General features: G+C 45.4%; 1 protein-coding gene across 1 annotated transcript in view; it reads right to left on the reverse strand.

The window, feature by feature from the left end:
* Window positions 1–9,689: 9,689 nt before the first annotated feature.
* The window catches only part of LOC126419387 (uncharacterized), a 49,460-nt gene continuing 35,767 nt past the window's right edge, over window positions 9,690–23,382 (reverse strand). Inside the window, exons 2-4 of the mRNA XM_050086574.1 lie at window positions 13,876–14,001; window positions 10,755–10,943; window positions 9,690–10,072 (exon numbers count right to left, since the gene is read on the reverse strand). Of these exons, the coding sequence (XP_049942531.1) occupies window positions 9,968–10,072; window positions 10,755–10,943; window positions 13,876–14,001 (420 nt within the window). The 3' untranslated portion in view covers window positions 9,690–9,967. The remainder of the gene's footprint in view (window positions 10,073–10,754; window positions 10,944–13,875; window positions 14,002–23,382) is intronic.

Genomic DNA, 23,382 nt, shown 5'->3' on the forward strand with positions numbered 1-23,382 from the left:
TCTTCGTACTCGCCAGACCATACCTTGGCCAGCACGGTTGTCGGATCTCTCCCCAGTTGAGATCGTTTGAAGCATTATGGGTAGGGCCCTCCAGCCAGCTCGGAATTATGACCGCCTAACGCGCCAAAACTGGACAGAATCTGGCGCGATATCCCTCAGGAGGACATTCAACAACTCTATCAGTCAATGCCAAGGCGATTAAGTGCTTGCAGAACGGCCAGAGGTGGACGAACGCCTTACTGTCTTCCTCAATTTCTGACTCTCTCTCTCTCTTGAATAAATCATCCAATCTTTCTGAAATTGCAAGCATTTGTTTGTCTGTACATGTACATCACATCTGCCGATTTCCGTTCAATTCGGGTAATTTCTTCGTCATGCGTCGTATTATTATTATTATTTTCTTTGGTCTTAGAGTATACTTTAAAATCAATGGACAACTGTTGAAAATATGATTTGTAAGGTGGCTATAATTTCGCACCTTACAAGCACCTATCCACATACTTTGCCGTGACCCACAAACACAATTAGGTATCATGTGACAGGTTGTACATCTTATATATGAATATATAAAGGAGACTGACATTGTCACGTACGTCTTGTAAATAATTGTTAACGCTTATTGCATGAAAGGTGACGGAGTGACTTTATTATCAGAACGGCATAATGAATGATTGCCTATACTACACTCCTGGAAATGGAAAAAAGAACACATTGACACCGGTGTGTCAGACCCACCATACTTGCTCCGGACACTGCGAGAGGGCTGTACAAGCAATGATCACACGCACGGCACAGCGGACACACCAGGAACCGCGGTGTTGGTCGTCGAATGGCGCTATCTGCGCAGCATTTGTGCACCGCCGCCGTCAGTGTCAGCCAGTTTGCCGTGGCATACGGATCTCCATCGCAGTCTTTAACACTGGTAGCATGCCGCGACAGCGTGGACGTGAACCGTATGTGCAGTTGACGGACTTTGAGCGAGGGCGTATAGTGGACATGCGGGAGGCCGGGTGGACGTACCGCCGAATTGCTCAACACGTGGGGCGTAAGGACTCCACAGTACATCGATGTTGTCGCCAGTGGTCGGCGGAAGGTGCACGTGCCCGTCGACCTGGGACCGGACCGCAGCGACGCACGGATGCACGCCAAGACCGTAGGATCCTACGCAGTGCCGTAGGGGACCGCACCGCCACTTCCCAGCAAATTAGGGACACTGTTGCTCCTGGGGTATTGGCGAGGACCATTCGCAACCGTCTCCATGAAGCTGGGCTACTGTCCCGCACACCGTTAGGCCGTCTTCCGTTCACGCCCCAACATCGTGCAGCCCGCCTCCAGTGGTGTCGCGACAGGCGTGAATGGAGGGACGAATGGAGACGTGTCGTCTTCAGCGATGAGAGTCGCTTCTGCCTTGGTGCCAATGATGGTCGTATGCGTGTTTGGCGCCGTGCAGGTGAGCGCCACAATCAGGACTGCATACGACCGAGGCACACAGGGCCAACACCCGGCATCATGGTGTGGGGAGCGATCTCCTACACTGGCCGTACACCACTGGTGATCGTCGAGGGGACACTGAATAGTGCACGGTACATCCAAACCGTCATCGAACCCATCGTTCTACCATTCCTAGACCGGCAAGGGAACTTGCTGTTCCAACAGGACAATGCACGTCCGCATGTATCCCGTGCCACCCAACGTGCTCTAGAAGGTGTAAGTCAACTACCCTGGCCAGCAAGATCTCCGGATCTATCCCCCATTGAGCATGTTTGGGACTGGATGAAGCGTCGTCTCACGCGGTCTGCACGTCCAGCACGAACGCTGGTCCAACTGAGGCGCCAGGTGGAAATGGCATGGCAAGCCGTTCCACAGGACTACATCCAGCATCTCTACGATCGTCTCCATGGGAGAATAGCAGCCTGTATTGCTGCGAAAGGTGGATTTACACTGTACTAGTGCTGACATTGTGCATGCTCTGTTGCCTGTGTCTATGTGCCTGTGGTTCTGTCAGTGTGATCATGTGATGTATCTGACCCCAGGAATGTGTCAATAAAGTTTCCCCTTCCTGGGACAATGAATTCACGGTGTTCTTATTTCAATTTCCAGGAGTGTAGTAGAAGTTGGAACGCCAATGGAGATGAAATGGCAGGCAGAACTCAAGCTCTGGGTGGAAGGCCCGTACAGGTGTTGGTCCTGCTTAAACACAGGAAGTAGACGGACGCCGTGACACCTGAGCGCGAAGACACAATACAGGGGCGACCGGCCGCTATCGGCCGCTGTTGTAGTAGGGCCGGAAGGGTAACAGAATAATTCTTCTGAACTTTGCAAATCTTGGACGGAGGTCAGAGGAACGAAGAAGCGGCACCTCGGAAACCACGCAGGCTGGGTTATGTCCAACGATTTTTATTCAGAAGCTTACCATTGTATTAGTATAGGTATTTCCTCGCAAACTTTCCGCGCTGGACGACAAAAGACTAAAATATGGTGGGTCGGCGATCGGAAGAATCTGTAGAGAGGGAGAATATTTCTTGGTTATGGGTATATGATTTGTTTTCGGAATTACGAGGGTGGGGAGCAGAGCCTTGCTGGGAGGCCAGCGGTGGAGAGACGTGGTCTTCCGTTGTGAGCGCCCGTGTGTGACGGTCGCTCGATATCAGCTTTTGTTGGTACAGACGGACTTGCTGTCTTTGCTCTCAGGAGAGTTTATAGTTAGAACAGTTAGGCACTGTACTGTTGCGAACCTATACGATACTGGACTATCCCTCCGGGTTGGAAGTCGTCGTTGAGTACGCAGCGTTCAGTAACCGAGAGCACTTCCTCTGTCTATACTTACGTTGAGACATTATCTGAACTCCGTCCTTGTGGCTGGGAGTTGGCGTTTCTCGTCTGTAGAACACAGAGAGAAGAAGAAAGTATAACAGTATATTAGTCAGAAGACCACCTTCTGCCGTCCTAGTGTTTGGAAGAGTTTATTTGTGGCTGGAGTTCTTCCATCGTCGCAGACGAGTACGAGAACCATCACTTCGACGCACCGGACGCAGTACATACAGTGAAATCGCAAATTACTTCGGCTTATTAGGGCTATAAAAGTCAAACAGCTGTGTTCGTGTTAGTTTATTTCCACTGAGGTTCCACACCACTGTAGATCATCTTTGAAAGTAGTGTCTTCTAGTGTTTGGTACGTAGATGATGTCAGACATTTCGCATTATTGATATTAGACGCGCAGTCATGATAAGGGTCAGAGTCGGGCAATTGATTATTAATTTTACTCAGGAAATGTAAACTTTGTAATATTAAGATTTTTTTAAAATCTACAATAAATATATAAGCAGGAACAACGTTTATCATTTAGTAGGATTAGTTGCTTTCATCATTCATTTATGTTTAGACTGTAATTTATAGAATTAAGAGATCTTAAGATCTGCTTCAGGGGGTAGTCAGACAGGGCCAAATCTTCATTTTAGCGATTATTATTCTCCGTTGCGCACATTCATTTTACGCCCGCCAGGAGTAGTATCATGGACAGTGGAAACCTAATGTGTCAGACGTCCCTGATCCAAATCAAAATCTTTGAACATTAACTTGAGTCGCACTGTTTCTTTTTTAATTTCTGTAAAGAACATAGGAGTTGCTACCTCCTACAAACTTGGCGCAGTGTTGTTGAATTAACATACCTGTCAAATAATAAAATTATAAACAGCCGACCAGTTGCAATGGATAAAGAAATTCCTTGCCTAGGTTTCGACAAATATAAATTTGACTTCTGTAGGAGGTAACTATTTTACATTAGTAAGGACTAACGTACCATCGCCGTTTAAACAGTTGTCGGCATAGATCCATGTGTCAAAAATAAAATATAACCCTAGAATTAGGGTTTGTCACGTTAATATAAAATATCTCATGGATCTTGCAAAGCTCCTTTGTGGCATGAGTCAGTCGGTGGCTAGCAGGCAATGGGTGCGCATCTTGTGACCTGAAAGAGGCGAGAAGAATAATATACCCTCGGATGCGGAATTAATTCGGCTCATTATTCATGTCAAATTTGGTTAGCTCTGTACTGTGAAAATGCGACGCTAAGAAGAGAAATTTCAGAGATTGTTACACAGGAAGAGAAATGGATAGTTTTGCCACATTTTTTAACACCAAGGGAGGACGCTGCCAGCACCTTCATAACAAAGTATCAGTTGAGTACTGTATAATATCATGGACCACTTATATTGTTTCTTTTCAATAGTAATTTTGTGTTCAGGCACTGTATTTTCTCCTTAGTCATTTACCAAGACAGGGTCCTACCCGAGTGCTACGATAATCCGAGTATCCTGCACAATGTGATCAAAAGTATCTGGATACCTGGCTGAAAATTACTTACAAGTTCGTGGCGCCCTCCATCGGTAATGCTGGAATTCAGCATGGGGCTGGCCCACCCTTAGCCTTGATGACAGCTACCACTCTCGCAGGCATCCGGTGCTGGAACGTTTCTTAGGGAATGGCAATCCATTTTTCGTGGAGTGCTGCACTGCGAAGAGGTATCGGTGTCGGTCGGTGAAGCCTGGCACGAAGTCGGCGTTCCAAAAAATCCCAAAGGTGTTCTATAGGATTCAGGTCAAGACTCTGTGCAGGTCAGTCCATTACAGATATGTTATTGTCCCGTAACCACTGTGCCACAGGCAGTGCATTATGAAGAGGTGCTTGATCGTGTTGAAAGATGCAGTCGCCATCCCCGAATTTCTCTTCAACAGTGGGAAGCAAGAAGGTGCTTAAAACATCAGTGTAGCCCTGTGCTGTGATAGTGCGACGCAAAACACGACCACACCATAACACCACCGCCTCCTAATTCTACTGTTGGCACTACACACACTGACAGATGGCGTTCACCGGACATTCGCCACACCCACACCCCGACATCGAATCGCCACATTGTGTACCTTGATTCGTCACTCCACACAACTTTTTTCGACTGATCAATTGTCCAGTGTTTAAGCTCCTTACTCCAAGCGAGGCGTCGTATGATATTTTCGGGCGTGATGTGTGGCTCGACCATGAAATCCAAGTTTCCTCATCTCCCACCTAACTGTCATAGTACTTGGAGTGTATCATGGTGCAGTCAGGAATTCCTGTGTGATGGTCTGGATAGATGTCTGCCTATTACACATTACGACCCTCTTCAACTGTCGGCGGTCTCTGTCAGTCAACAGACGAGGTCGGCCTGTACGATTGTGTGCTTACGTGCCCCTCCACGTTTCCATTTCACTATGACATCGGAAAAAGGGGACCTAGGGATGTTTAGGAGTGTGGTAATCTCGCGTGCAGACATATGACACATGTGACACCCAATCACCTGACCACGTTCGAAGTCCATGAGTTCCGCGGAGCGCCCCATTCTGCTCTCTCACGATGTCTAGTGACTACTGAGGTCGCTGATATGGAGTACCTGGCAGTTGATGGCAGCACAGCGCACGTAATATGAAAAATGTATGTTTTTTGGGATGTCCGGATACTTTTGATCACATGATGTATCTTCTCTTAGTGCAGAGGTACGTCATGCAGAATATATGGGTTGTCCTGCGACCAGTACCTGCAATTCTGGGAGTTTACAGAACCTGACAAATGAAACTAGGCTTCATCGGACGTGAAGTAAAGCAGGGTTTTCAAGTAACTGTTAGCAAATCATGTTAACAGCCTTCCATTTCTCATATAGATCTTGAATAGTGCTGGTCATGGGGAAATTCTTACCACGATAGTTCGCCTTAAACATTTGTTTACATTTCTTGATGGAGTCTGTCTTTATGTAAAAATATCAGTTCGCTGTTCTAGCCCCATTTCTATAACGACTCAACAAAATGAGCTCCTCACAACTGGCGTACTACTGAAGACACAAGTTCATTCAACTTTCCAATAAAATGCAGCGTACCTACGGTTTGAGACAGTGTTGCGCTTCACAAGCAATTGGACCAAAGACCATTAACCTGTAGGCGAGGAGTTCCGGTTTTATGCGGGACAGCCTGTAGCACATATTAAGGATTCCTACTGTTCCTTTAGCATCTGTAGCGCGGAATTAAATGAATCCCAATGCGTTATAATTAGTCAAATCTTGTCTTCACAGGCCCTACGGGAGCGATGGGCATGTGGATGAAGTACCTTCCTGGATTCCTCACTTAGAAGTGATTCCTGAAATCTTTTTAAGTAGGCTTTCGCGTTTCTGTCTATAAGGGTCTAACAATCCCTTGACTGTCTACCGTGGTAAAGAAAAGAGTTCGACACTCAGTGCTCTCATTTTTTATATCGATTCAGCATCGCAAGATAGTCCTATGTAGTATGGGTCCCACACATTTCAGTAATGATCGCCAGTATGTGCTTGAAAGCATCCGAACACTCTTACGTAATACGGAACCGACCATTAGAATTCACGGGAGCTCAACCTGACAGTGAAAAAATTTGCCTGGAGTATTGTATTGTCAGTAGAGAAGGAGTAACAGCATGATGGCTCGTTCCACGAGAGCTCAGAGACATCGACGTCGAATATTTATTGGATGTTACCTGAGTAACAGATCCATCGGAGACGTTTCTACGGCTCTAAAGCTGCCTACGTCGACGTTGATGGAGCGATTGTGGTATGGGAAGACAGAGGAACGACCACAGCTAAACCACGACTAAGTAGACCTCATGTTCAGACGGACACGGGCCGCCGAACATTGTGAAGGGTAGCTCTAGAAAGATCGGTGGAAGGGAATCACTTGTGAGTTGCAAAGTGCTACCAGCGGTGCAACTAGCACCATAATTGTGTGTTGGGAGTCGAGCTAGCACAATATTCGTGCGTAGGGAGTCAAAACGAATGGGGTACAGTAGTCGACTAGCTCCTAGTAAGCCACACGTTTATGTATTAAAAGCTAAGAGACGCTTTGTGTGGTCCAAAGAGCGACGCCACAGGACAGTGGATGCAGGAAGCGAGAGATTTGGAGCGATGAATCACTGTATACTCTGTGGTAATCCGATGGAAGGATTTGTGTTTTGCCGGCCATTGTGGCCGAGCGGTTCTAAGCGCTTCAGTCTGGAACCACGCGACCGCTACGGTCGCAGGTTCGAATCCTGCCTCGGGCATGGATGTGTGTGATGTCCTTGGCTTAGTTAGGTTTAAGTAGTTCTAAGTTCTATGGGACTGATGACCTCAGATGTTAAGTCCCATAGCGCTCAGAGCCATTTCAACCATTTTTTTGATTTGTGGGTGGTGAATTCCTGGAGAACGTTAAAATGGTTCAAATGGCTCTGAGCACTATGGGACTTAACTTCTGAAGTCATCAGCCCCCTAGAACTTATCTGTAGTGCTAACAGTGAAGTGCGGACTGAGAAGTGGTGTTGCGGTGTGGGAGTGTTTCTCGAGGTTAGGGTGTGGTCCTCTTATTATGCTTAAGATAATGTTTGATGTGGGAAGGATATGAACGTATTTTACAGCATTGCGTCCTGTGTACAATAGAGGAAAGTTCGAAGACGATTCTTGTTTGTATCAGCCTGCTAATTCACGCTGTCACAAAGCAGCGCCTGTGAGGCAACGGTTTGTGGATAATAACATTCCTGAAACGAACAGACCTGCCCAGGGCTCTGGATTGTAGCCAATGGAACATTTTTCGGATGAGCTACAATGTTGACTTCTCTCCAGACCCCAGCGTCCATATCACTACCTTCTTTGGTTTCAGTTCTTGAGGAAGCATGGGGCACTATTGTTCCGTAGGCATTCAGACACCTCACTAAAAGTGTTCCCAGCAGAGTAAAGCCGTCATAGAGACGAAGGAAGGACGCACTCCATATTACTGTCAGATAATAAGTGTCCGGATACTTTTGATCAGATAGTGTATAATAGGTCGTCTGAGTGTGTTGTAAGCAATTTCCTTCACAGATTGACTTGATTTTCCCACTGTGCTACCAGTGGGTCCAAGTCTACCAACTGATTGACTTATGTGATCGATCCATTTCATAGCCCTACAGTTTGTTTACATCCAGGTATTTGTTTGTGTTGATTGATTCCAATTGTGAAGCTATACCTATAAATATGTAAATGTCTGTTCTTTGTCCGTAATACCAAGACATGTGTAGTGTCTTCGCCAAAGTGACTCACAGGTGAGGAGATCTACCACAACTCCGTAGAATGATATACACTCATGCTCATAAATTAAGCATAATGCTGATACATGGTGAAACAACGCTCTGGTGGGCGGTTTGCGGGTTTAAATCGCCTCGGGGTGTGACCATGCGGTGCATTTGACCTGCAGTCGTCGTACGGTGGCGCTGGCAGCAGTCCACATACGCAGAGGCGTGTTGGTGCATGTCAGAGTACTTGCAGCGAGTAAATGTGCAGGCGTTTTCAGACGTGCTAATAGTGACTGTGTGTTGAAAATGGCTCAAAGAACACATATTGCTGACGTTATGAGGGGTAGAATACCAGGGCGACTGGAGGCTGGTCAAACACAGCAGGTCGTAGCACGGGCTCTCCATGTGCCACAAAGTGTGATCTCAAGATTATGGCAACGATTTCAGCAGACAGGAAACGTGTCCAGGTGCTACAGTACGGGACGCCCACAGTGTACAACACCACAAGAAGATCGGTATCTCACCATCAGTGGCCGCAGACGGCCACAGAGTACTGCAGGTAGCCTGGCTCGGGCCTTTACTGCAGCCACTGGAACAGTTGTCTCCAGACACACAGTCTACAGACGACTGCACGGACGTGGTTTATTCGCCGGGAGACCTGCAAGGTGCATTCCACTGACCCTTAGTCAGAGGAGAGCCCGTAAACCCGGTGTCAAGAATGGTCATTGGAACAGTGGTCCCAGGTTACGTTCACGGACGAGTCCAGGTATAGTCTGAACAGCGATTCTCGCCGGGTTCTCACCTGGCGTGAACCAGGAACCAAATTCCAACCCCTTAATTTCCTTGAAAGGGACCTGTATGGAGGTCGTGGTTTGATGGTGTGGGGTGGGATTATGCTTGGTGCACGTATATCCCTGCATGTCTTTGACAGAGGAACTGTAACATGTCAGGTGTATCGGGGTGTCATTTTGCACCAGCATGTCCGCCTTTTCAGGTATGCAGCGGGTTCCACCTTCCTCCTGATAGATGACAACGCACGGCCCACCGAGCTGCCATCGTGGAGGAGTACCTTGAAACAGAAGATATCAGGCGAATGGAGTGACCCGCCTGTTCTCCAGACCTAAACCCCATATAGCACGCCTGGGATGCTTTCGGCCGGCGTATTGTTCCACAAATTCAAACCCCTACGACACTTCAGGGGCTCCGACAGGCATTGGCGCAAGAATGGGAGGCTATACCCCAACAGCTGCTCTACTACCTGAACCAGAGTTTACCAACCCGTTGTGCAGCATGTGTACGTGTGCATGGTGATCATATCCCACATTGATGTCGGGGTACATGCTCAGGAAACAGTGCCGTTTTGTAGCACATGTGTTTCGGGAAGGTTTTCTCAACTTATCACCAATACCATGGACTTACAGACCTGTGTCGTGTGTGTTCCCTATGTGCCTGTGCTATTAGCGCCAGTTTTCTGCAGTGCCACATTGTGTGGCACCACATGCTGCAGTTATCCTTAATTTATGAGCATGAGTGTGTGAAATAGACAAAATGGTTTTGTGAACCAACACTTTATTCAGTTTTATAAAAACACTAATAAATACAACTTGTCATATAAAAAACTACTTAACTGTTACTTTGTTCAATGTATCAACAAATAAATACAATAACAATTCACGTCTGTCATTATATCATCGCATGGAGTCGTCGATATGTACAGTTCCCTGGCGTGATTGTCACACACACGTATCACACATGAGTTTTTTTAGCGTCAGCGGTAGCTGTATAAGCCAGTAGGAAAGGGATAAGGAAGAGAAGGAAGAAGAAATATTCTCGGTGGCCGATGGATGCGCTGGGTCGTCGGTTTCAGTGTTCCGATGTCGGTGCTCATCCTCAGGGGTGGACGGGCAGCGGCAGCGGGCCGTGGGGCGCCGGTGGAGGTGGTGGTGGCGGCGGCAGCGTGGGTGGCTGTGGGGGCGGCGGCAGGGGGTGTCCCACCTGCGGGACAGAGGCACGTGACACACCACACAGCAGGTAGAAGACTACTGGGAATCAGTTTTACGCCCAAGTGCCACAGAAACAACAGCTTTAGTGTAGACATTATGTATCTGTTATTCTGGTCACCTGCGTATTGCTGTTGTTGTTATGGACTGGTCTTTAGTCTTAGGCTGGTCTGATGGAGCCCTCCAGCTTGTCTGTCTTGTTTAAACCCTTCCATTTCTGCATAGCTAACACTAGACACATCCATCAGTACCAATTTGTTGTAGTCAGTCCTTGATGTTCCCTGCCATATTTATCCCTTGTAGTTTCCTCCATTCCCAAACTAACTATTGCTTGATGCTGTGGATCACCTATCACCTCATCTGTTCTATTAGTCAAATTGTGGCATAAATACCTTTTTTCAACAATCTGATTCAGCATTTCGTCAATAACCAATTTATCGGTCCAATCTTCAAAGTTCTATGAGAGAATTACTATGTCATCGTAAAACCTTGAAGTTTTTATTTCTTCTATTTGAACATTAATTCCTTTCCCAAATTTACCCTCGATTTTCATTTACTGCTAGCTGCAGTACTGTTAGTTAGCGATCTGAGTAATTTAAAAGGGTCGTATTACAGAGCAAGTGACATCAATAATGCATGTGGTGTTTGGCTCGTGTAGTGGTGTATACGGTACTCACCCTCTTGACGACGGCGTTGAATCCGTTGTGGGGGTCGGCGGTGTACTCGACGATTCGGATGGTGCCATCCGCATCGGCCAGACTGTACGCTCCACGCACCGTGTCCCCCTCACGAGTCTCCCACTGCTCCTTGTGGTCTCCCGTGTGGGAGTCCTTCACAGCATAGTCGTACTGGTAGTGAGCTGGGGCCTGCCAACACAGTGTTGCGTCGTCAGGGGCTGGTCACCTGTCGTCTAGGATCTGCTGTAGGATGTAGGACCAGGCACGGTCGGGATTTCGCAGCACAGCGCTACTGATAGTGAAAACTGAAGGAAGATTGTGTAACTCAGCATAGTCCTTCATCACAGACTGGTCACCTGTCAGCCATGCACTGGGAATAAAGGACAGCATATGGAGTGAGATATCTAGCCAGAAATAGTTGAGATCGTCTTAAAATAGTCCTGCTATAAGATGATGTGGCTAGCCAACTATCGGCTAGGTTCTGGTGCGGAAGAGTTGTGTAAGACATCCAACTACGAACAGTTGAAATAATTGCAACGAAATCCTACATCTAGTGAGGACTGTATTATGCTGGTCCTAAGCACAGTGGTTCATCATCAAGGGCTCGCCCCATGTCGGCTAGGAGCTGGGAATGAAGGGTGGCACACACTAAATCATATTCAACCAGGAGTGAATGAGATCCTCACATAATACATCGCTATTTACAGCTAGAGGATACTGCTGCTTACTACAGCACAGCGTCCCACCGTCAGAGGCTCTTTACCTACTAGAAATGACGGGCAGCACTTCATGAGAGGTAGGGAACAATCGTTGGCGACGCCCTCCCGGTAGTGGAGACCTGAGGGTAGGTCTATTCAGCACAGTGATCAGTTGTCAGTGACTTGGCCCTTGTTAGCTACAGAATGCAGACAGGTAAATGGTGGGAGCACTACAACTGGCCGTCGTAGACATACTCAGCAGACTGACATATTGGTAGTGAGGACTTGGTAAGTCGCCTGCTCAACATACGATCACTTGTCAGTGGACAGTCCCCGTCAGCTAGGAACTGCAGACAGATGATAGCATATGCTACAAGAAGACCAATGATGCAGGTATGTGACCCACTTGTCAAAGCCATACAACTAGTGAGGCTTGACGATGGTGTTAGTTCAGTGATCAACAGTCAGTCGCTAGTCCACTGACAGCTAAAGGATATGATGGAAGAGTACCAACCAAGCATGGGCGAAAGGCTCACAGCAATGTCGCACTGATATTGAAAAACAGAGCAGCAGGCTATTCAGGATATTAGTCAACAGTCTGCATTGCGTAAATACCTATGACCAGACTATTTCGTACAGTCGACAGCATACGGTGAAAGGTCGCCAATCAAGGACTGTCGAGACAGTCACGTGTTGTCCTATAGTTTGCGGGCTAATTTCGTAAGCCACGTATATATCAACGATAAATGAAAAAGAAATTGACTTTCATCGGTGTTGGTAAGCATACGTATCAGATCAAGCGCGAGGTGTAGTTTGTAGGCGGGCAGGCCTTTTCAGCGTGTGATGTGATTCTGCAGATACAGGTAAAAGACCATAAAGACTGAGACAGCTGCACAGACGAAAACGGAATTGGATAAAGTTCATGCAAAATCAGCACTGGCGCTGAAGGCTATTTGGGAATAATGAGTTTCATTGAGGACATCAGAGGTGGCCACACGTGTAACCGTTGCAAACCTTTAGGATACGGTAACAGACTTGAACATAAAGGAAGCGTGAGAAACAATTTTATTGTATAGATTTAAAATCACTAGGTACAAATATCCTGCAAGAAACATTTAATTCGTAAAGCCGAGTGGGGTCTTGGTGAAGTGACTGCTAATCAAGAACAGATAAGGATGAATATTTCGGTATTTCTGACAAAATTTAGGCTCCGTTCAGATCAATCACCAACGAAGATACCTAGATCACTGGAGGCGACTGGAGTGCAGGTGAGTATCATGAAGGTGGTAAAGGAGAGCACCAAAGAAATGGGAGACCGACTTTTCGACTGCAAGGCGATGGCGTCCCCAATTCCAAGAGTGTTACTGCGCTGACATAATTGTTTGGCAAAGACAGAACCATAGCTACTCGTTTTTAGGCTTCAATATTCCATAGTTCGGACATCAAATAAGAATGATGCACAAGAAAATGTTCTTTCACAATACAGCTCGCCAACAGTTGTCACAGAATCGAAGCAAGAATCAGCTGATATTTTACCCGGCCTCTCGTCCATCTTATTTTCCTCATACAGCTACAAGAGATTTAGAGGTACTTTCCAACTTGAAAACTTGTCTTGTAGGAAAGAACTTTCACTACACGAGCAAGTCATCTTCTTCATGACAGAATCTTTTGAATTTAAATATCATATATATACAAATATTTCAAGTGACGCCCAAGCCTTTTTGGATCCGTTGTCGTACATGTGGTGTTTTAAAAGTTTTGAGGTAAAACTCTATAGTAGAGAGCTACTACAAATCATGTATTTTAAGTGGTGATTGAGTGGATGACATATTTGCCAGACAGAGTCAACGACTCCACGTTGGACGTAGATAATGTGTGGCTCTGCGTGAGTCTGCTTCACTTACATTATTTGTATTTCCCGTATTTTATTTATTGTAATGGCACTGTATCTGTTCTACGAACAATGCTCCAATATTTATTAATAGGTACAATACCTTGTGTAGAATACAGTTTTAAATCTGTAGAAATCATGGTCAATGTTTAAGAAACATGTATTTTGCAACTGGTTGGCTATCATTTCCTGTCCATTGAGGCTCTTTTGAATAGTTTGGAAGAAATAACTACATAAAAATTCAGTGAAAATCTCTGGCCGAAATTGGTGGCAGAATTACGAGGCTGCATCCGGAAAAAACAAATACAGTGAAAAAGTCTTACCGATATTGATGGCAAAAGTAGGTGGCTGCATGGAGAACTAAAGCAAACCTTTCTTTCTATAAATGGTTTTTCTTTTCTTTGCTGATGTACCAAACTGCGCTTATTAGCATTATTTTGTTTCTAGTTAACGGTAACACACACTGTAGAATTCTTCTAAATTTTTGACAGCTGCCATGAATGCAGGTACCCGCAAGCCGTCATATGCTTACCACATAGTCGTAGATGATCTCGTGCTGAGGTGGTGGTGGTGGGGGTGGAGGTGGTGGGGGTGGTGGAGGCGCGTGGCCGTGGATGACGCCACCACTCACCACCGCCACGAGAGTGGCCGCCAGCACCTGGACGGAGAAGAAGCGACACTGTTAGCGACGCCGCCTGTGTACCACCCAATCACATACGGTTGATGCTAGATGCAAATTGACTGCAGCTTCTGTAGCTGCATTCATACACGTCCTCATAAAATTATTAAAAGTATCCAGTACTAATAAACAGAAAAATAGAAAAGAAAACTGATGACGCATCTTAACTAGAGACGTCAGAAAGTTAGTTACACAGGTTGTCCCACGCAAAGACCATTGCGCAATTAGGGAGGCTCATTGCCGGAAGAGCTTACATTTTCTGGGTTTCTTGCAGAGACAGTCCTGCTACGGTACATATGACATGTACATTACTGCATGGGAGTGAAGTAGGGTGGCTACTGGAAACGGTCTCCAAAAATGAAGTACGCGGATTAGGGCAGTGTGGAGCACGGAAAACCGGCCCTGACTACTAGACTGATCACTGAAGCCCGCAAATTGTCGTCTATTGTTTTGAAGCTGTTGCGACTACATTTCGTATTGTCACTATTTCTTTGTTATCTAATTATTACACGTTTATCTGTTTGTTGTCCTATCTGTGGTGTCACCGCCAGACACCACACTTGCTAGGTGGTAGCCTTTAAATCGGCCGCGGTCCGGTAGTATACGTCGGACCCGCGTGTCGCCACTACCAGTGATTGCAGACCGAGCGCCGCCACGCGGCAGGTCTAGAGAGACGTCCTAGCACTCGTCCCAGTTGTACAGCCGACTTTGCTAGCGATGGTTCACTGACAAAATACGCTCTCATTTGCCGAGACGATAGTTAGCAGAGCCTTCAGCTACGTCATTTGCTACGACCTAGCAAGGCGCCATTATCATTTGCTATTTATCTTGTGATGCATGTACCGTCAGACCGATGTTTACCAATTATGGATTAAAGTTAAGTATTCCAGAAGCTACGTACTTTTTTACTAGACTCAACTCCTTTAACTGTTCCAGACCTCACGCCAGCCTGCGTGAGCTTAAACGCGTGCCTTTCGGCTTCCTTCTAGTGGCTTGGCTGTCTTGCCAAGTCACAACACTATCTACTCGTAGTGGGCCACAATCAGTGTGTAATTGGCGAGCGGTCTGTATTGTGGCCCGTTTTTCGTGCACCACCTGTACGATTCTCGTGCGCAAAACGTCTAAATTGCACACAGATTAACCGTTAAATTCTGGCAATCTGTTGTGGCCGAGCGGTTCTAGGCGCTTCAGTCCGGAACCGCCCTGCTGCTACGGTCGCAGGTTCGAATCCTGCCTCGGGCATGGACGTGTGTGCTGTCCTTAGGACAGTTAGATTTAAGTAGTTCTAAGTCTAGGGGACAGATGACCTCAGATGTTAAGTCCCATAGTGCTCAGAGCCATTTGAACCATTCTGGCGGTCTATGATCCAAGTGCAGTGTCGGGTCCAGCCGTAGTGAACTGGCGCCAACAATTTGAAGAAATCCGGATAGACTTACGGTAATGCTGATACAGAAGGAAATAAGATCTTGCACCATGCGATTACCATCTTTTCGGCAAACTGAAAATACGTTGTTGGGGGAAAGAGATTTTCCAACGATGAAGATGTTCTCACAGTGGTTTTCTACAGCTCTGTGGCCAAGGAGCGGATTTTATATCGTCGGGGAACTGAACGATTTGTAGAACATTCTGACTGGTATTCACGGAGACTTGGTGACTATGTTGATGAAATAGTGCCATGCATCTTTGTCATTTTAAAGTATAGTGTAACATTCAGTAAAAGTTACTTGGCCAGCCATAATATTGTCATAACTTAATTTTTGAAATCTTCTCATTTATTTACGTCTACAGCTACATAGATACTCCGCAAACCACCGTACGGTGTGTGGCGGAGGGTACCCTCCACCACTACTAGTCATCTCGTTTCCTGTTCCACTCGCAAACAGAGAGAGAGAAACGACTGTCTTTATGCCTCCGCATGAACCCTAATTTCTCTTATCTTATTTTCGTGGTCTTTACACGCAGTGTATGTTGGCTGCAGTAGAATAGTTCGGCAATCAGCTTCAAATGTTGGTTCTCTAAATTTTCCCAAAACTGCTCCTCGAAAAGACCGTCGCCTTCCTTCCAGGGATACCCATTAGAGTTCCCGCAGCATCTCCGTAACACTGTCGTTCCAAGCCACCGGTAACAAATCTAGCAACCCGCCGCTGAATTGCTTCGATGTCTTCCTTCAATCCGACCTGGTACGGATCCCAAACACTCGAGCAGTTTTCAAGAATAGGTTGCACCAGCATCCTGTATTCAGTCTCGTTTACAAGTAAACCACAATTTCCTGAAATTCTCTCAATAAACCTTTCTTACCACAGTTCTCCCTTTGCAGCGTTACGCCCATATATTTAAACGACTTGACTGTGTCAAGCAGGACACTAGTAATACTGTAACCGAACATTACAGGTTTGTTCTTCCTACTCATCCTCATTAACTTACATTTTTCCACAATTGCAGCTAGCTGCCATTCATCACACCAATAGATATTTCGTCCAAGTCGTCTTGTATCTTCCTATACTCACTCTACTTCTACACTTTACCGTACATCATAGCATCATCACCAAACAATCGCAGTTTGCTGCCCGCCCTGTCCACCAAGTCATTTATGTATATAGAGAACAACAGTGGTCCAATCACACTTCCCTGGGACACTCCTGTCTCTGAGCCGGCCGGCGTGGCCGAGCGGTTCTAGGCACTACAGTCCGGAACCGCGCGACCGCTATGGTCGCAGGTTCGAATCCTGCCTCGGGTATGGATGTGTGTGATGTATTTAGGTTAGTTAGGTTTAAGTAGTTCTAAGTTCTAGGGGACTGATGACCTCAGATGTTAAGTGCCATAGTGCTCAGAGCCATTTTGAACCTTGTCTCTGATTACCATTCGCCATCGAGGACAACATACTGAGTTCCATTACTTAAGAAGTCTTCGAGCCATTCACATATATGGGAACTTATTCCTTTTGCTCGTACCTTCGTTAACAGCCTGCAACGGGGCACCGTGTCAAACGCGTTCCAGAAATCTAGAAATACGGAATGTGCTTGTTGCCCTTCATCCGTAGTTCGCAGTACATCAAGTGAGAAAAGGGCGAGCTGAGTTTCGTCGAGGGATGCTTTCTAAAACCATGCTTATTGGTGAACATAAACCCAACAAAGTTTATTAAGTTCGAACTGACGTTATTTTGCGTTTATGAGAGTAAGACGTGGCGTTGTATTATGGAAGCAAGACAAATAAAAGCAAGAGAGTTTCATAGGATTTGTCGACTTATAAAACCGTTCGCAAATGTAAAGTGGTGCAAGAACCTTTAAATCTTCAAAAAAATACATACACGCTAATGGGAAACACTGCTAATATGAAACCATGATGGAACAATAACATGGAAAATCAAGAGAAATATCCCGAATTAGAAAGACCGTAAAAAAGTATTGTATTTCTCCTCCATATTTAACTTGCAATAGAGGAAACGAAAAAATGCTCGGAAGCGTGATAAAAATTCAAGATGACAGGATAACTGTGTTATGAGTTACTGATGAGGCAATTATCCACAGATAAAATGAGGAAGATTTGCTGGACCCGTTGAAGAGACCAAACATCCTACTGAGAGGAAATGAAAGACGAAATTATTGACAAGCATCAGGTATGAAATTAGTGATAATTTCATCTTTAAACTGGGGGCCGCGTAGATAAGATGAGGAAAATCTGTTAACCCAGAGCCGGCCGTTGTGGTCGAGCGGTTCTAGGCGCTTCAGTCTGGAACCGCGCGACCGCTACGGTCGCAGGTTCGAATCCTCTCTCGGCCATGGACGTGTGTGATGTCCTTAGGTTAGTTAGGTTTAAGTAGTTCTAAGTTCTAGGGGACTGATGACCTCAGATGTTAAGTCCCACTATGCTCAGGGCCATTTGAACCATTTGTTAACTCAGAACCAAAGTAAAACGCGATAGACGATGCAAGGAGGACATAAGAACAAGGCTGGTACGGGCAAAGAGGGCATTCCTCGCGTAAAGGAGTTTTGTTACTGAATGTTCGTCTTTAGTTGAGGAATGAATTCCTGAGGATGAGTGTCTGGAGCATAGTACTGTATTTGGGAGGGGGGGGGGGGATTCATTGTCTGTGGGAAACACAGAAAGAAGAAAATCGAAGGGTTTGAGGCATGCCTTACAGAAGCCTGCTGAAAATTATGTCGACTAGTAAGAAAAGGATAGATTTTTCCGATCAATCAACAAGGAAAGGAATAGGTGGAAAACACTGATTGTCTGATTTACAAAAAGGGTGTGGCTGGTTAGACATGTTTACGATATAAGGGGAAAACTTTCAGGATGCAAGAGAGGATCGTAGAGCGCAAAACTTGTTGTGGTGGAAAGGAATTGGAATATTTCAAACAAATAAACCAACACACTGAGTATAAGTACTAGGTTGAGATGGAGATAAATACAGGAACGAAAATGGTGGCAGGACACTCCAAACCATTCACAAAAAGTACAAAAGAGTTTATGAAGGACAAAATCGATTCCTTTATTGCTGCAGCGCAACACTCAAATATCATCTTTATCACCACCTGTAGCGGTAGTCGTTATTAGTCCACTATTCAACTAATTGGTCTTCCAGACTTCTCCACACTTTATGATCTTCGCGGGTACACTTCAAAGTAACTCCCTGACCATTTTTTGAGTCACCCATTAATTTTCCAGCAGACTGTAATCAAAGTGATTTGTACAATGAGGAATCCACTGAATCATTTGTTTCCTCAGTTCGATCAATTCATGCCAGACACCTGTTCTTAAAATTATTAACTATTGCTATAACATTCTCAATATCGAAGTAATATCTTGTCAGTTTCCTGAGTTGTTGACTGATCTTTCCAACAGACTGTCGTCTAAGTGCTTTTGCAGCATGAGGAATACAGTGAAACATTTCCTATCTCGCTTTCATTAGTTCATTCCAAACAAATGTACTTAAATTTATTAGCCATCGCTATAACTTTCACAACTTTAGACGTGGCCATGCCTCTTCCTCCTGATCTTGCAACTTAGCCTTATTCTCAACATACCTCTCTACACAAGCCCCTGCAGCTCAGTGGCAGTCTTGGCAGCCTTCGTGTGCCTCATGTCGTCACGGCATTGTTACGCCTTTGGTATCGCTGTACAATATTTTTAATTTTGCGTTTCATCTGTCTTTCTTTTATCACGATGAGCCTCTATCTTGTAAGTAACATCTTATCTAGACTTGACCTTTGTTACCTGACGTACAATTAGGAGGGCTCCGGTTTTAGAGATCTATTTTACTTTACCAGGTCGTTTTATACTTTTAGATTCATTTAACGGAATGATATGCCCTGCATTCTGTCATATTTTGCCTTGACTTCCGACCTCTTGACTGATGAACATTTTTACTACAGTTGGACAGAGAATGTTGGGTGGTCTACTGGTTATCGCCTCAACTAAGTTATGAAATAAACCTGAGTACATACTTTATTCATATAGTTTCGTGTTCAGTTAAATTACATTTTAACCGAAGCAGGCCTTGTACGTCTCGCTGTTGTTCATGTACAGATGTAACCCTGAAGATGCGACTCCAGCGCCATGAAACTAGGTGATTCATAAACACATGTTTATCACACAGCTGAAGCGGTCTTTTTCACCATGATAGCGCTGGGAGTCGCTAAATGAGTTGTGCATTTAAGTGTCGTATCTCTCTCTGCCGCAGGTTATAAGACTACGAAAGGTTTGCCACTTAAACTTATTTTCCTAAATGAACTGTTAATATTTTATATTCTCAGATGCCTTTCTTTCACAGTAAGTTAAATTTAAATTTTCGATTGCAGTTAGTGCAATAATCCTTCAACTGCCACGATATTATGTCGTTTATCTTCCCGGTATCCCATCAGCGGCGTTGATGAATTACATTACATCTATGGTATTTAATTCTGAGGACCCCACTCACATGTGGCTTCAATTCCTCGAGCATCTGTCGAAACTCTTGCGCAGAAACAAACAAAAGGAGGAAAGAATGACAGCGGTACAAGAAAAGTGGCTCGGACAAAATATGCTAATAAATGAACTACGCCCCACAAACTTCAGAGATCAGGAAATTAGTCAGGAGAAGCAGAAAGCAGTTTCCTTGAAACTGAGTCAGCTTTTCCATCTTTTTCAGTTCTGTATGCTGTATGTTCTAGACATAACCGATTTGTAGATGTAGCCTTACTGCACAATGTTATTTAATTAATTGATACAACAACCTCACCGAACAAAATCAAGTGACATCTTTAAAACAACACTATGGTCGCTCTGAGCCCTGTAGTTGCTGTAGATCTGATAGCAGGCTGCCATGTTGTCTTCCACCCATGACGGAAGTCGTCGCAGAGAAGTGTTGCTCAAATGGTTCAAATGGCTCTGAGTACCATGGGGCCGGCCGCGGTGGTCTCGCGGTTCTAGGCGCTCAGTCCGGAGCCGCGCGTCTGCTACGGTCGGAGGTTCGAATTCTGCCTCGGGCATGGATGTGTATGATGTCCTTAGGTTAGTTAGGTTTAAGTAGTTCTAAGTTCTAGGGGACTGATGACCTAAGATGTTAAGTCTCATAGTGCTCAGAGCCATTTGAACCATTTGAAGTTCTATGGGAGCTAACATCTGAGGTCATCAATCCCCTAGAACTTAGAACTACTTAAACCTAAATAACATAAAGACATCACACACATCCATGCCCGAGGCAGGATTCGAACCTGCGACCGCTGCGGTCGTGCGGTTCCAGACTGAAGCGCCTAGAACCGCTCGGCCACAAAGGCCGGCAGAGAAGTGTTGTGATTGTGTGTGTGTGTTTACGTGTCACTGGGTTCCGTGGAATCAGCACAGTAAAGACGGGTGTACGCAGAGACGTGACACAAAAGCAGAAAAATCTATCGTGTCTGTACGTGCCCGAGGACATGCCACGAATGAAGTTTCTGGATTTATTGTTAGGTCAACGTAGACTCTGCAACATTTGAACAACCACAACCAACCGATTCAATTTTCACCCAAAGAAGTTACATTCGTAGCGCAATCCTGTCCGTCATGAAATTACCACACACTGGTATACTAAATTCATACCAACTCTCTGTGAAATATTCCCGAAAAGAATAGCTGCGGGCTTCTTTGATGATTACAGCACACGCTTCATGTGATCAACTTGGTTTACACAAAGAGTGTAACTCCACAGTAATTTTTATAATTAAAATAAATTACATCGAAACGCAATTTACAAAAGAAAAACCTCGAACTGGTTACTATCGTCTTACTATTAATCTGATCGGTCAAACAATTGCATAAGCACGTGGTACTGGTCTCACAAAGTACACCCCAAGTGGGGTGAACATAAAGAAAAGTTGCAATATTGAAAAATATTTTCAAGACGAGAAGTTATAATCTCACGCACATTCGCATTTAAGATTGATGATCTTAGTTAGAGTTACGGGTAATCAACACGTGGTTCCACTTTACTCACAAATTAGTGACAAAGCAACTACCGCAAGATATTCTGAACTTCACACCCGAATTACACTGCGTTGCAATTTAAGATAACATAAGATATTTTAGATCTAAGCCTGAAATAGAGGTGATTAAATTTTCATTTAGGCTGAACTTAAGAAATCCATTGTCCTACAGACTTAGCAGAGATGCGCTTAGCCGGAGATCTTACCACTTCAGACGCTCGCCGCGGACAGACTGCCGTGGGCCCCTAACGAGGGTGGCTCACAAATACAAACGGAAGTGGCCAGAGGGGCAGCTTCCTATACCAACATGACAAGGGACGGACAGGACCGTACTAAGAATAGAAACCTCTCTGCTTTTGAAAAGCGTAGCTACCTGTTCCGACGTTGGTCCTACTGTTCTCTAGCAGACAGGCTTGTCTGCTACCATCAAGCATGCAACTAGAAATACATTTGCTCATTCATCCTCTCACACAGAAGGGAAGGGGGATGACAGTACATTATCAGATACAGTATACAAAAGAAAGCGGATGTAGGTTCCGTATGAGACTGTGTGACATGAATTACATGTAAACTATGTTTTAAAGTGTAGTAGTGTAACAGATTGTTCTTGTTTATGTGTAAAAGTAACTCGTTCCACTGCTCAGTCTCCTCCGAGATAGAGTCAGAACCACCACAGTAAATTTATAAGAGGAATTTATGCCGTAAATGACAACAGATTTAAGAAATTAACATGAAAGGAATCCAACAGAGACCTTTCATGGTCGCAAAAAGATCCTAACCGACAGCGACTGGACGCAGGTGTGACGCCTTGTCAGTGACTGTTCGAAAGCTGAGAGGAACTGCTCGCGTCAATGAATGCAGATAAACCAGCGGCTGATGTGAGAGGACGCAGTCACGCGGTTGGAGAGCAATTGTGACGAGTGTGCGGGTGAACGAACGTCGACAAACAGGGCAAACGACGGCTGAGATAACGATCGCGTTGACAGATTGCCGTGGCAGGGTCCCACCTCATAAAGGAAACCTGCTTGACTGAGAGAAACATGCTTATGTTTCAGACTGTGTCAAAGACAGGCTCGCGTAGCAGATGTATGAAAACGAGCAGTCCCCGTTGAAATACTTTAGGAAAGCAGCAGATGAATTCAAGTATTACGGTCTACAATGCATGATCACGTTAAGGAAGATTTCAGAGTGCAAGAATACAGACTGATATTTGTGAATGAATTATCTGGCAGCGACGTGCAGCGGCGAACTGCAACTTGCCCTGCTTTGTAGGCACAATTACCAAACGACGTGCCTCGGTCACGAGTGTTATCCTATGATTAACTAGCTGTTACCCGTGACTCACCTCACATGTCAGTAGTTTTCTTACGATGAGTCATGGTGAGTAAGTAAGTTAACTGTATCTGCAGCAACGTCAGCTCCTCTCACGTGTCAGCCTGTTCGGGCATACACAGCTCATGATGTGTCCCCCCGTCTCACTCCCCACACATTCTCTAAGCCAACTGCTCCAACCATACGATGATGCGGCATGCACAGCCTCACTATTGAATGGTGTGTCCAAAGGGGCATGAGCTTCTACACATTATACAAAGCTATTCGGGTAGCACAGTACTCGAGGAGTGTACATAAAGGCTTTTTAGGCTAGGGGGTATTTTGAGGTGCTCACAGCAAGGGAAGTCAAATGGCGTTCCGAATAAACACACTTCGACTGTCACAATTTTATCTGTAAACCGTCGAAGTATTCGTAATACTACGTTAAATAACGAAATTCCTAAGATGCTGAGGAAGTAGAGGCTGTTGGAGTCTAGGCTCAAAAGGTGACGCACGATAGAAGACAAGCGAAGACTAGTGGAGATTCGTGCGTCCGTGAAAACATCTACGCGCGAAGCTTACAATGACCACCACCGTCACACCTTAG

This window comes from Schistocerca serialis, chromosome 9, assembly GCF_023864345.2.
Source record: "Schistocerca serialis cubense isolate TAMUIC-IGC-003099 chromosome 9, iqSchSeri2.2, whole genome shotgun sequence".
NCBI lineage: Eukaryota > Metazoa > Arthropoda > Insecta > Orthoptera > Acrididae > Schistocerca > Schistocerca serialis.